Genomic DNA, 15101 nt, shown 5'->3' on the forward strand with positions numbered 1-15101 from the left:
TCATCCATTAGCCAAGGTGAGAACTGAAACTCCTAATCTGGTCTTTCTGCACTTTCAGAGAAGCCAGAGACCTAGAGGATCCTTCTACTCTCTTTGTATTCGTTCTCCAAAAACACCGGCTGGGTTACTTCCTCTGGGAACATTATAAAAGGTATTGTGAAGCTCCTCTTCCCAGGGGATTAATAAAATTCTGGAATGAAAGGGTTCCACTGGCTTATGGGGGCAGCATGATATGTACAGCTATGTTCATACAACCTTCAGGACCTGGCGTGTCTGTGGGTGGTCTCCATGTAGGCAGCTCCCTAAATATGTTCCAGGACTTAGTTCTTACCTCTCGTAAGAACTGACTAGATCTTAACGTCAATCCTCTGATAAGAAGATAAAAGCACTTTCTTCTGGATCCTTTTCACTAGTGCATAGCCGATGTTATCTAGACCAGAGCTGGGTTTGTGCAATGGGAGGCCTGAAAATCTCAAGTCCTCAGGTATGTCTCTCTTCCCGCGAAGTTCTTGACTTTATTTCACGGAGTGTACACCATGGGCTAGAAACCAACAGTTCCAAGTTTGAAACTGTTCCAAGCAAAACCAAAATGCATGGAGGAATGGACTGAAATCCCAGCATGCACTTGGATTCCCAGCATGCACCAGGATTCCCAGCAGCAGCAGTAGCAGCAATAGGTCAGGCCGGTGGGCGGAAGCTGGGGGAGGTTCTCCTGCTTCAGAAAAGCTACTGTTGTCTTTCATCCATTAGCGTCATTATGGAAGATGGGAAGCACTGGGCAAGGGGGTATTAAGCAAATGTAGGCGCTAAAGCAGTTGTACAGAGCAGGGGACAGGAGTGGCCCGTGGGGAGAAGAGCCAGACATCAACCCCGGGGCCTCCGGCCAACCCATGCGGGAGAGGGCGGGAGGGCGGAGGCCCCAAGGGAGGTCAGGCCAGGTAGCTTCCAGTGGTCCCAGAAGCTTATTTCACATCACTTGCCCCCACAAGGCGGCCTGAGGACTAGGACAGTTTTCCTTTGGTGTTTGGCCAGGGCACAGGATCTGAGAAGGCTGCAGGGACTGAAACTCAAGGAACCAGGTTCCCGGGCTCAGAAGCTGTTTTATGCAGGGCCCTGGATTCACAGATGAGGAGGAAAGGAAGGGCCATAATCCTGAAGACCAGAGAGCCTGTGAGTGGCTCTGGAGCAGCTTAGAGAGGCCTTCAACAGTACGGAGAGGGCTGAGCATCCTGCGTGGGGCCTTCTCAGGCCTGTGGTGCATCCTCTCCCCTTCCACTGGCTGGAAGAGCCACTCTGGCCCTGATTTGCCCACCTCTTCCTGTGAAGGCAATTGGAACATTGCTTGTCTTCTGGAACCATGAGAAGAGTTGGGCTGGGCCCTGCTGTACTTTGGGTACCCCAGACAAGGTGACAGCAGATGGAGGACAGGAAGGGCTTTGGGCAATGGGCAGACTGTATGAAAGAAGAGAGGAAAGAGAAGGAGCCAATATCTCCCCAAAATCTTCTCTGAGCCAGACACTATGTCTCACACACACTTATCCTCCCAGCGGCCCTATGGCATGGATGTCGCTGGGCCATTTTACAGATAAGAAAACAAATGAAGTGACCTGCCCATGCTGGTAAGTGAGGGAGACAGACTGGAGAAGATGGAGGAGAGAATTAGACCATGAGGATGAAAGCTGGGCCTCTGTTCCACATGGAGAGAGAGAGAGAGACACTGGACTCCTGAATCTCAGCATCTCATTACCATTTCTGCTGCCCCAGCCAAGGGCTCACCGGTCATCACTAAGCAGCAGGGACTTTGAGTCCTCTTCTCTCTACTCTAACCAAACGGGATGGTTTGTTCCTGAACAAGGCCCTCTAGTGATATCTCTAACTTAAGGGAGAAAATAACTGAGAACCCTGGTAAAGGTGAGGGTTCTGAGTTGGAGACCACAGGTCTCCACCCTGAAGGGGTCTTGTCCAGCTGTTGCCTGGGTCAGAGCCCAGGATTTCCAAGTCAGAGCTTATTTTGTTCATAGAAAAGGTTGAATGAAGTGACGGCAGGCGCTTTTACTCAAGTGATACCCAACCAAAGGGGTTGCCACTCGTAAATAGCATGGTATGAATTGTACCCCTCAAGTTGTTCTGTGTACAACCTGTGCAGCTGTATGTACTGACCCTGGACATGACTTTCCTGGACAAGGATAGGGGGAAAATCTCCTCAAGAAGCACAGAGACAATTTCTTAGCTCAACAGATGCTCTGCACCCTGCAAAGACCTAGGATTAATCAGGATGAACAGAATTGAATACGTACACTCACTTTCTGGTGTATCACAATCGGCAGAAGGATTACAAGAGCATATTTATCAGTTCCAATTTGCTTTAAAAACAAACATGATTAGATTAAAAGTATGTTATAGTTATTTATACTATCAAGTTGTTTATATTTTTAAAGTTTGATCTTGAATGTAACTTTAATATCCTGCTAAATTCAATTAGTTGCCTGCTAAAATCTGCCCATGGACTTCTTGGTTAAGTCAAGAAGGTGTAATTTGTATTTTCACTTGTAACCCTGTATTTTCACTTGCTTGGAAAGCACTTCCCCCCACCTCCCAGGGATAAGGTGTCACTGGAATTCAAACATCACCCCACTAGGGGGAGAGACAGGGTCAGGTCATAGATCAGAACCCCAAGTCCACAAAGTAAAAGATGTCAGTTAAACAGAAAAGAGGCTGATTAAATTTTAATTTCACGCCCTTCTAACCAAGGAGTTTAGAGAAATCCAGGCAATGCCAGTGATTCCTGGGAAACTGGATGTGAGATCTGATTTCTCAAATTTAGCTGCCCATTAGAATCACTGCGGTAGTTAATCTTTAGATTAAAAAGAATTACCGCCAGCACCAGAGTCCCCGTCCCCGCCCCGCCCCCCCCCCCACCCCGACCAAGTGAATCAGAATAGCTCAGGGCGGGGCCCAGCTATTCTGATTCTAAGGAGTAGCCAGGATTGAAGCCTCAGAATCAGAAATCTAATCCCCACAGGAAATACTGTATTAGCAATGGAGGTGGGGAGGATGCTTCTGCTTTTTAAGTGGATCCGAATAGGATAGTCCTGCTTTTCTTTTTTGGCCACATTGCTAGGCATGCGGAATCTTAGTTCCCTGACCAGGGACCAAACCCGCACCCCCTGCAGTGGGAAGCGCAGAGTCTTAACCACTGGACCGCCAGGGAAGTCCCCAGTCCTGCTTTTAATTGCTAAAGAATCTAAGTATTCATTAAACATATTTATTTTGATGTAAAGAGTAGAGATTAATAATTTATCAAGAACTTATTTGTGGAACGCTGACTAAACAAGATGACACTGATCTATACGGTCTTTTAACAACCTGTGGTTCTCAGTTCTAGAGCCAGATGACAGGTGGGTGATCTGTGGATACTGGACACTTTCTGCAGTCCTTTTGGAAGCACCAGATCTTGAGCCTGAATTGAACAGGAGCGACTTGGGACCCCACGGGTAGAGTCATGGACAATGAGACCCCAGATTTTGCATGTGGATGACTCTTACCACTTGCCCTTTAGAGATGACAAAGCTTTTTGTAATCAGTGGCTTGAGAGATGGGGAAGGGGAACTGGTCAGATGTACACAGATGGTCTTAATCCTCATAGCAGTGTTTCTCAGCTCTGACTGCACACTGGAGTCACTTGGGAGTTTAAAAACCCCCAGTGCTGGGCTTCCCTGGTGGCGCAGTGGTTGAGAGTCCGCCTGCCGATGCAGGGGACGCGGGTTCGTGCCCCAGTCTGGGAAGATCCCACATGCCGCGGAGCGGCTGGGCCCGTGAGCCATGGCCGCTGAGCCTGGGCGTCCGGAGCCTGTGCTCCGCAACGGGAGAGGCCACAACAGTGAGAGGCCCACGTACCGCAAAAAAAAACCCAAAAACAAAAAAAAACCCCAGTGCCAAGGCCACAGGACCATTCCAATCAGAATCTGCGGGGATGAGACCCAGTGCCAAGGCCACAGAAACACTCCAATCAGAATCTGCAGGGGTGGGACCCAGGCATCAGAATTTTTTTGAAGCTGAGAACCGCTACCTTTGACCCTATTTACAAATGAGGTAGTGAGGGCTTGTCTGTGAGTGTCTAGTTGGACCAACTCCAATTCTACAGCTATTCTTCATTCTGGTTCCCCTGAAGTCTGGCTTCTAGCTCTTTAAGACCGACAACCGGTTGTTATGTTCAAGAGAAGGCTTCTTATTTAACCGAGTGTGTTAAACAGCGAACACCTCAATTCTTGATTGGACTTGCTCAGTGAAGTTAAGCAAATCACTTAACCTCTCTGTGCTGCAGTTTCAAATGGGGATGATTACCAAGCTCTCAGAGCTGCCTAGGAAGAAACTGTGGGAAAGAAAGCCCTTTGGAAATATACACCATTAGAGAAAAGCTGTCCTTATAGCAGATTAGTTAAGGGCCATTGTCACCTACTTCTAATTTCAGAGGTGCCAGGACATGAGTCTTGCTGTGTGACTTCTGATACCAGCGTCACATTTTTGCTTCAAGCATCAGATTGGGGAAGCAGTTGTTAAGAATGGAGAGAGGTGTCAAAAGATACCAAAAGAGGGCAAAGGGGTTCTGGTCCTGGCGGCTGTCCCCACCCCGGAAGTCCTGTCGGGCTCTGAGTCTGTTCCTCCCTGACCCAGGATGAGCTGGCTGACGGAGCTGAGCTCCACAGCACTTCACCCAAGATGGGCCCCCTGCTGCTCTCCATCTGCACACCCAGACCCAGGGGGGGACGTGTCTGCACACCTGGCACGATGCCCTCCAGGGGCACTGCTCACGGGGGAGACAGAGCCACTCCCACTGCCGACTGAAGACTTTGTGTGCTGGAAAGCGCACAAGGTCTCCCCAAGTTTTCATCAGGGGCGGGCTCTCCCAGGACAGAGGCAGTGCTCTGCCTTCCCTTGGGGGTGGATGACAGAGGGGTATGTCTATAGCCCCTGGGGTCACTATGGCTCAGTGGAAACACTGTCCCCTCGGTAGAAAGGCCAGGACCTTCCTAGGAGAGCCTACCTTCTCTGGCCACGGAGGCCCATAGTGTTCTCAGTCACGGCCCCCCACACGTGGGCACAGGCTGACCCCAAATCAGGAGAGAGTGAATAGGTATTCACCTTAGTGCCTGTTTATATAAACATATATATTTCCTGTCTAAGTGCCAAGGATACAGCATCTTTATATTATGAGTATATAATGTATTATGAGGTGTTATTCTGCATATATATTAATGTCTATAAACACAGAATGCTTCTTTGTGTATGATGTAAAGGTATTTTGCATGTGTCCTAGGTATGAAGCCCTTTTAGGGAAGGCCTTGGGTCTCTGATGCCTGACTTCAGACAGGGCGGGGCTAAGGGCCTGGGAGCAGCACAGAGAGCTAACCCAAGAATCTGAGCTTGGAGGGGACCGGGAGTTTCTTTTCTCAAGGGTGGTGATGTTCATGAGCTGAGATGTCCTCATGGCCACAGGCCTCAGGGTGCTCAGGGAGCGACAGGTAGATTCTAATCATCTTGTTTTCAGGGCCACCTTCAATCAGAGGATCCCCCAGACTCCTCACTCATCCCACAAGCTGCTTGGGCAAACAGGGGTCCCAGGGTGGTGGGTGCCCAGGGGTGGGGCACTGCTGGGTCACAGCTGACCTGCAGCCATGAACCCTGGAGCTGGGAGTGACAAGCTCTGTCTGTGTCATCTCCTTCAGGGCCAGAAGGGGACCCAAACCCCGCCCAGATGCAAGCATGGAGGGGACCATAGGGTCTTTCCTGGAGGGCTCCACTCTGCATGATGCAAGACAGCCTCCATGGAGATCCCCTCCCAGGAGCTGTGGGGCATGACGGGGTCTCCTCAACACACACCCTAGCTCAACATTTCTTTGAAATCTCAAGTTTTATCTTCAAAATTCCAGCACGTTTTGCATTCTACTCATAAAACAATCATTGGCTTGACAAAAAAAACCGAACTATTTCTCAGTTTAATTACTTGACTTTTTTCTCCTAAACCGCCATGTAGACCGGACACTCTAGAAAGACGTTCCATGTTTACCCTGTGCCTGCTACCCAGCACGTCACTGTGTACTCTCCTTCCCGGTGTGAGAAGCCTGAGCCCCAACTGACCTTGGTTGCCTCCTCCCAACCCCTCTGCCTGTACCCCCCATGGCCGATGAGGCTCTTACCTATGTCTCAGTGCTTGCCAGTGTGGCCAGGGGGACACAGGCATATGATGTGTCCCTCTGTCTCCTGGCAGGTCCCTGCACCGCAGGGCTCCTTGGCACAGGTGGTGGGGTCTGCAACTCCCGGGGAGAGGCTGAGCATCAAGAATGTAGATGCCTGGGGTACAGTGCAGCCTCTACGACCTCGAGGGTGGGGCCTGAGGCCCCAGAAGCCCACAAGGCTGGTTCTGGGTCAACACGCTTCTGAGGACCCTGTCCTTCCTGAGTCCCAGCATCTGGGAGTGGTTGGGGGCTCTCTGACTGGGGAAGGTCTCTCAGTACACAGGGGGAGGCAAGGGATCCCAACGCAAAAAGCAAAGGAAAATCATCAGCCTCTGGTGCCCAGTGCCAGGTTTGTGTCAAGGTGAGGCCATCACTATAGTGCAGAGGATTCACCTGCACAGGGTGAGGGTGGGGAGTCAGGGTCTAAAGGCAGGACACAGCCAAAATGACACTTCATAGTTCCTTGAACTGTGCAGGTTTTCACCCTGCACAAAGCAAATACTGGGGCATAAATGTCATCAGCAGATTCATTCTCTCATCTCACACTCACTCCATGGGAAACGGGCATAAGCAGAATTTCCAGCACTATCTAAATAGTGCTTCCCATGCCAAGTACAGACAGTTGAATTCACATATAAATGTTTGTGTCATGTAACTCCACTGTAACAATAATAATCACGAATCTACAAGTGTGCACTGTGTGCAAAGTATGACGCTTGTTCTCTACATATTTATATCTTGCTTAATCTTTCTTGGTACTATTCCCGTTCTACAGATGACGCTCAGAGAGGTTAAGAAACTTGCTTGAGGCTGCACAGCTCATCTGTGCTCAGAACTTGAATCTACACGTCTACAGTTTGAACTACCCAAACCCATTTAAAGGAAAATAATCCCAACAATACCTGCCATGGTTGCCTCTGATTCATCTGTCCCTCCTGGAGAGTTTGGGATGGAAGCATCAGTTGGGGAGGTGGGTGTTTCGGCTGTTTGGGTCTCTTCTCCTGAGTGCTCGGGGCTTGAGGACTCCATTTCTAGATGCGCCTCTGCAGGGCTCTGGGTCTGCTGAGTCCACTTGGATTCCAGGATGGTGGTGCTGATGACAACATCCAACCCCGAGGTGTGACCAGACAGGTCTCTGCTGATTTCAGTCCTGTCTCCAGAAGCCATGGGAATGGCCGAAGGTGAGCCTGATGCCTCTGTGCCCACATCATAGGTGGTGGTTGACTCTCCACTCACTTCCGGGGCAGCCGAGCCCTCCCTGGGGCCTTCCTGAAAGGCTGAGGTGCTACCTGTCACTCCCAGGCCTGAGGCTCCCTCCAGATCAGCTTCATGGAAGGTGGAGGTGGTTCCACTCAGATCAGGGGACCTGGAAGTGCCTCCGCTGGCCTCGGGGACAGCAGATGCTCCCACCTCAGCCTCAGGATAGGCAGACGTCTCGCTGCTAGATTCTGGGACTGATGATGCTTCTACCCCAGACCCGGGGAACCTTGGTGTATCCCCAGATGCAGAGGTTTCTCCACTGGACTCAAAACGCTGGGGGGTGTATGTTACAGGGGGTCTTTGGCCCAGTTCCTGGGAAACAGTAGGCTCAGTAACACCCTCCACGAACTCAGAAATGATTAAAGTAACTTCTGGAAGTCCTGAGGCCTCCCCACTGGTGCTCGTGGGTGCAGAGGATTCTCCGCTTACATCAGTGGTGCCAGAAAAGTCCCCACTAAAATATGGAGTACTTGATGGCTCTCCACTGGGCTCTACCAGTCCAGACTGAAGTCCACTTAGGTCCAAAAGTCCTGAATGGTCTCCAGACATGTCTGGTGCTCCAGACGGGGCACCACTAAGTTCCAAAATGCCTGAAGGCCCTTCTCCTGCTTCTTGGGCTGTGGGAACCTGGGTTACAGATTCCACCAAAGTTCTGTCTACAAGAGAGACAGTGGAGAAACCAGATGGAAGTCCACGGCCGTCATATGCTCCAGAGGGCTGGCTGCTCCCACTCTCAGCTCCAGAGGACTCTCCACTGACCTCAGCTACTCTGCTTGGCAGGCCACTGAATTCTGGAGGCTGGGGTGTAAACCCACTGGAGTCAATTACTCCAGAAGAGAGTCCACTGACATCCACAATCCCAGATGTGCCTGAGAGATCTGCCTCTCCTGAAGGGAGGCCACTGAGTTCCACGGACCCTAAACCTTCTTCTTCTTTAAATGTAGTTGGGGTCACTTCAACCAAACTGGTGTCCACGAATGTAATGCCAGAAGATTCACCACTGCCACTCACGGCACTGGAAACCAGGTCAGGGATTCCGGATGTTGTCCCACTGAACCCTGGTAACCCTGATGGCTGCCCACTGAGATCAGGGATCCCGGACGTTTCTCCACTCATGTCGGTTATGCCAAATGGTGGACCAATGCCAGAAAGAACTCCAGAAGCTTCTCCACTGATTTCTGGTTGTCCGGAGGACAGTCCACTAAGCTCAGTCACACCAGATGTTTCCCCAGAAAACCCTGATGGCTGCCCACTGACCTCAAAAAGTCCAGATGTTCCCCCACTAATGTCAGGAAACCCTGATGGCTGTCCACTGACACCAAAGAGTCCAGATGTTTCCCCACTGATGTCAGGAGTCCCAGATGCCTGGCCACTGAGTTCAGCTCCTGAAGAGAGTCTGCTTGCTCCTCCACTAATGTCCAACTCACTGAAGGGCAGCCCAGATGTTTCTCCAGCACCACTGATGCCAATGGTTCCCCTTCCTTCTAGTTCACCTGCAGTGGTGGCTGTGACCACTTCCACCAATGTAGTATCCACTAGGGAGACAGTTGGGAACCCAGATGGAAGTCCACTGAAGTCAGGAAGGCCAGAAGATGGGCCACTTCCAAGGTCCACCCCAGAATACTCACCACTAAATCCAGAGGGAAGGCCACCTGCTTCTGGAGCTTGCCCACTTCCTAGAGTTCCAGAAGGTATTCTGCCAAGGTCCAAGACTCCAGAAGCTGACCCAATCAAGTCTTCTTTTCCAGAAGTCAACCCACTAAGATCCTCAGCTCCAGAAGCAGAGATCTCCAGACTTTCCCTTCCAGAAGGAAGTCCACTAAGGTCCCCTACTCCAGAAGCAGAGGTCTCTAGATGATCCTCACCTACAGAAGGAAGTCCACTGAGGTCCTCTACTCCAGAGACAGAGGTCTCTAGACCCTCTCCTCCAGAAGGAAGTCCACTAAGGTCCTCTACTCCAGAGGCAGAGGCTTCTGGACCTTCTCCAGAAGGAAGTCTGCTGAGATCCTCTATTCCAGAGGCAGAGGTTTCTGGACCTTCTCCAGAAGGAAGTCCACTGAGGTCCTCTACTCCAGAGACAGAGGTCTCTAGGTCCTCTCTTCCAGAAGGAAGTCCACTAAGGTCCCCTACTCCAGAAGCAGAGGTCTCTAGATGATCCTCACCTACAGAAGGAAGTCCACTGAGGTCCCCTACTCCAGAGACAGAGCCCTCTGGGACCTCACCTCCAGAGGGCAACCTGTCAACTTCAGGAGTGGTGGTCCACGTAATTCTATCTTCATCTCCTGAAGCCAGTCCACTTTCCACAGGCAGGCCTGAGCCCACTGTAGAGGTGAGCCCACTGAAGTCAAGGTCTTCAGAGGGCAGTCCACTTGCAATTTCCCCTGAAGGCTGCCCACTGGAGTCTAGGTGTCCTGAAATTTCGCCACTGCCTGTGAAGTCACCACTGACTTCAGGCACCCCAGATACCTCCCCAGAGCCTGGCAGCTCAGTCCTGCTGGGTACTGGGGCTGAAAGTGTGGATGGCTCCTCTGAGGGGAACAGCTCCTCTGAGGGGAACGGTTTCTCTGAGGGGAACGGTTCCTCTGAGGGGAATGGCTCCTCGGAGGGGAATGGTTCTTCTGAGGGCAACGGCTTTTCTGAGGGCAATGGCTCCTCCGAGGCTGAGGGCACTTCCGTCGCAGAAGGGGCTTCTGTGCTCTCCTCTGTTGCTGTGCTAGTGGGAAGCCATGTAGGAGGGACCCCTGGAGGAAAGGAAGAAGAAAGATGAGGTGTGGATTTAGTAACTCTGCCCCATTTTAAGCTCATGCAGAGAAGCTGAACTCCATTCCTTCCACAGTAAAACTTTTCTCTCAAGAGCTCAGAGATGTGTCCAGACATTTTCTAATGGAACCTCGCACAGCCTCTTGGGAAGGATGGGGACCAGAAACTCCCCGCCACCCTCAGGCTATGCTTTGTGAGACCCTAGGGGGCGCCATTCACACTAGTTACAGAATGTGGGGGACTGGCTGCCACTGAAGACAGTCAAGGTCACCTTTCAAGTACTTCCACATTATTACCTCATTTATCTAAAACCATGATTTTTAAAGTGTGGTCTCCAGACCATCAGCACCAACCTTCACCTGGGAACTTGGCAGAAAAGCAAATTCTCAGATCCTACCCCAGCCCCATTGACTTAGGAATTCTGGGGCGGGACATGGCACTATGTGTTTTGTTTTTCTTTTTTTTTGCAGTACGCGGGCCTCTTACTGCTGTGGCCTCTCCCGTTGCGGAGCACAGGCTCCAGAAGCGTGGGCTCAGCGGCCATGGCTCACAGGCCCAGCCGCTCCGCAGCATGTGGGATCTTCCCGGAGCGGGGCGCGAACCCGTGTCCCCTGCTGTGGCAGGCAGACTCTCAACCACTGCGCCACCAGGGAAGCCCATACTATGTGTTTTAATAAGCTCTCCCTATCATGCTGATACTCCTTGAAAGTGGGAATTGTTCATCCGGACCCATCCCTCTGAGGCTGAGAGGGCCAGGTGATGTTTGCAAAAATACGTGAACTTTTTCAATTCTGAGAGCCCTATTACAGAGGACTTGGAAAATATAGAAAAAAAAGAAAAGAACAGAAAAGAAAACCCCACCATCCTAAATAATCATGGTTACATTATTTTCTTTCTGTCTTGTTTCCTTTGGCATTTAAAAATAACTAGCTGGGATTATACCTTGCATGTATTTTTGGGCTAATTTCCCAGGCAGAGAACATGAGCACAGAGGGTACTGGGTCCCAGTGGGCAGGTTTACAGCCTACTCTCACTTAAAGGAGAATCCTGGAGGGGGGGTGGGGAGTTCGATATAGCAGTGGTGACATGTAAGACGATTTTAAATGGATATATACACACACACACACACATACACGTATTGGGTTGGCCAAAAGTTTGTTTGGGTTTTTCGGTAAGAGGCTATGGAAAAACCCGAATGAACTTTTTGGCCAACCCTATATATATATATATATATATATATATATATCACATATCAGAAAATAGACACTTACAGATATGATATAACGTTTCTCTTTGAAATACATCTACATTTCTTTTCAAAAGGAGGTCAATTTGAAGAAAAAGATACAGAGTTAATAGCAGTAGAGATGGTTCCCCGGTAAGGCTCAAATCAGCGAGGTGGTGGGGAACTGAAGAAATATTGGAAAACATTTCTATGGGGCCACTGGAGTCCCCTCCCATGGATAACTCTCGTTAGTGGCTGCCCGAGTCCTGTGCCAAGCCACACACTCATGCCAAAGAGGCCTTGGTTATTCTTGTCCTTGTGAAGGTCAAGGAAAGGGCCTCAAGCAGGTATGGCTGCTGGGTGAGGTCTTGGGGTTAGAATCCCACCTGCTCCACTGATGCACCTTTACCTTCTGGTTTTGCATTTCCAGCACCCAGAGGAGCACTTGGTGTGGCCAAATTGCTTGGGAACTGTGCACTGAATAACTGGATAAATTAGTGGGAAGCTTTGATATATTCCTTTCTTCAAATGCATGTACCCCTGGGCGAGCTGACTCTAACAGGTGCACACAGGTTACTGTGCATTGCTCTAATTCAGCCTTACCCAAAGTGGGCCATGTTAAAAATGCTCCGTGAAGGGGCTTCCCTGGTGGCACAGTGATTAAGAATCTACCTGCCAATGTAGGGGACACGGGTTCGAGCCCTGGTCCGGGCAGATCCCACACACTGCATAGCAACTAAGCCCGTGCACCACAACTACTGAGCCTGCGCTCTAGAGCCCACGAGCCACAACTACTGAAGCCTGTGCACCTAGAGCCCGTGCTCTGCAACAAGAGAAGCCACTGCAATGAGAAGCCCTGAGAAGACCACACACTGCAACAAAGAGCAGCCCCCATTCGCCACAACTAGAGAAAGGCCACGTGCAGCAACGAAGACCCAACGCAGCCTAAATAAATAAATAAATTAATTAATTAATTAAAAAAAATGAAAATGCTCCATGATAAAAAAAGACCCTCTGGTCAGATTCATTTGGCACACACTGAATACATTGCCCCCCTCTGCCTTACAGTGCATATTAGCATATCCAAGGCTCTGAGAAGGTCTGCAGTGGGGGAAATCTGTATCTTCCTGTAAGCCAGGATTTCCCAAACCTTATGGCTAGAAAACACTTTTTCCAATAGGGTTTGGGGGTCTTCCGATTTCATCCCATCAAATCCCATCTGATTTAATCATACCAGATGTTGCTCAGCAAGTTCTGACTGGGGACGCCTGGCCCAGAAGAGGGACACGGAAGGAGAAGTGGGGCAAGGAGACAGGTCACAGTCAGACTGCCCACAGCCACCCCCTCCCAGGCCCTTTCCCCTCTACTGGAGCTCCCCCTGCAAGAGAGTTTTTAAGAGGTTAGAGAGTAGGGGTGTAAATGCAGGAGCACAGAGTGAGAGCCCTCTGATTGACACAGTGCTGGGCATTTGGGGGTGTGTAGCTGGAAGACAGTGCGGAGAGAGAGAGAGACAGAGAGAGAGAAAGAGAGAGACAGAGAGAGAGGGAAAGAGGTGTGTTTTATGAACAAAGCTGCCCTTTCTCTCCCTTGGGGTTTGTCCTAGAGGCCCGCTGAGGTGGCCGAAGTTGCCCACAGCGGCACATTTAGCTAGTGTAAGGGCAGGGGAAACAGAGCACAAGTCCCAGGGGGAGACCACCCTGCCCTCCCCCCACCGGGGCACACCCTAGGCTGCCAGGCGTGTGACGCATCGGGACGTGGCCCGGAGCCCGAGCCACACAGACCTGGCAGTGGGGAAGTGCCCGCTGGCGTGTAGGCGGGCTCCCATTCCGTCTGGTTTTCTGGCTCAGTGGTGAACTCTGGGATTGCAGTCGTCTCCTCCCCAACAGGGACAGCAGCCACGCTGGGCCCCACTTCAGTAGTGATCCAGGCTTCCACCTCAGGGCGCTCTGTGGGTGTCCTACCCTCCTCTTCTCCTGGAGAGGGCGCCGCTGGGATGCCTAAAGGGCACGTGGGTGGTGAGGGTTCCTTCTTACCAGTGACCCAATCCAGGCTGGCCCTTCTTGAGGGCAACTAGGGGATCCTGAGGTGGGCCAGGCCAGTGCACAAACCTTACTGGTCCTTGGCCTCCCACCACCCCACCCAGTCCAGTAGGATGGCTCTTGTCCTCAATTAATAAGAGCCGTTTGCATCAGCTATATCGATATGCACACACCATCGGCACTTTATTTCAGAGTGGTCTGGGGCACCTCTTCTACAGAATCTATTATACCTGCCAGGCGTTGTTTAAAGGTGTTATGCATATAAAATCATTTTATCTCACAATGGCCATGTGAAACAGATACTATTATCTCATTTACAGATAGGGAAACTAAGGCACAGAGGTAAGTGACTTGTCCAGTGTCAGTGGCTTCTAAGTGATAGATCTAGTCTTTGGACCCAAGTATCTGGTGCCAGACTCTCTGCTCTCAAGTACTGCAATGATGCTGCTTTTCTTGGGGACAGAAATTATATTCCAAGTGTGTCTGGATCAAAATCAGGAGAGTGCTATTTAAAATGCATGAAGCCATCCTGGCACTGATGGCTGAAGGCAGGATTCATTGACTGGGGGTAATTGTTCTGGTTTAGTGGGCTCGATTGGGAAGGAAGCCAAACTTCTTGGCAGTTATGTAAGAGGCTGAGTTTACAGAGGGTTGGGCATGGATGGTGGAGATGCATGGGAGGAATTTACTGGGAGGCTAACTGGCTTGGCTTCTAATTCCCAGAGCAGGGAGAAGGGTACTGGGGCAAGATCCTCATCAAATCCTCTGGGAGGGGACTGGCTTTCTTAGGCTGGCAGAGTGGGACTGAACTTTCTTTGAATTAGGTTTTAATAGGGGACCTGAAAGTCTGGGAAACTTTGGGGTTCTCAGGGTTTTTTTAAAATTAACTTTATTTTGAAATAATTACAGATTCATGGGCAGTTACAACTATACTGAGTTTTGATGTATAATATGTAAAATATGGCACAAGCCATTACCACAATCTACATTCTAGGCAGTGCATCTAGACCCATGGACCTTGTGAGAACTCATCCAATCAGAACCCAGCAAGGCCTTGGCCATGCCCTGGCCATGCCCACTGAGTTGTTTGATGACGTCACTCTCAGAACGCTGGTAACATGGCATCGAGTACCCAGCATGGGTCAATTTAAAATGTGAATTTTTGGTGCTTGGTGAAGAATAATAATTTGACTAAACTCATCACAGAAATATTTAGAAGGTGAAAATTTGACAAAGGTGTACAAATTAAAACAGTATATGAATATATATGTGTGTGTGTTATTTACTTATAATAATAAAGGTAACATTTATTGAGCACTTACTATGTCCTAGGCACTATGCCAAGCATACTGTGTGCACTACCCTTGTTAATCCTTCCAGCAACCCTTTGAGGTAGAAACTATTGTATCACTATTTTATAGAGGAAGCAGAGGAACAGAGAGGTTAAGTGACTTGCACAAGGTCACATAGCTACTAAGCAGCAGAGCCATGATTAAAATTCGGGTCTGCCTGATCTTAGAGCCCAAGTTCTTACTCATTTCTCTCTATGTGTCTCTGGGAGCATTTTAGAAGGATGTGCTT

General features: G+C 50.0%; 1 protein-coding gene across 4 annotated transcripts in view; it reads right to left on the reverse strand.

The window, feature by feature from the left end:
* The window catches only part of ACAN (aggrecan), a 64555-nt gene that overhangs the window by 8214 nt on the left and 41240 nt on the right, over positions 1-15101 (reverse strand). For 3 of the 4 annotated variants that reach the window (XM_060293870.1, XM_060293871.1, XM_060293869.1), the window contains 2 exons: positions 13263-13478; positions 7139-10237 (listed from right to left, as the gene is read on the reverse strand). In XM_060293870.1, the coding sequence (XP_060149853.1) occupies positions 7139-10237; positions 13263-13478 (3315 nt within the window). The remainder of the gene's footprint in view (positions 1-7138; positions 10238-13262; positions 13479-15101) is intronic. The other variant, XM_060293872.1, reaches the window with a different exon arrangement.

The sequence above is a fragment of the Globicephala melas genome, chromosome 2 (genome assembly GCF_963455315.2).
Source record: "Globicephala melas chromosome 2, mGloMel1.2, whole genome shotgun sequence".
NCBI lineage: Eukaryota > Metazoa > Chordata > Mammalia > Artiodactyla > Delphinidae > Globicephala > Globicephala melas.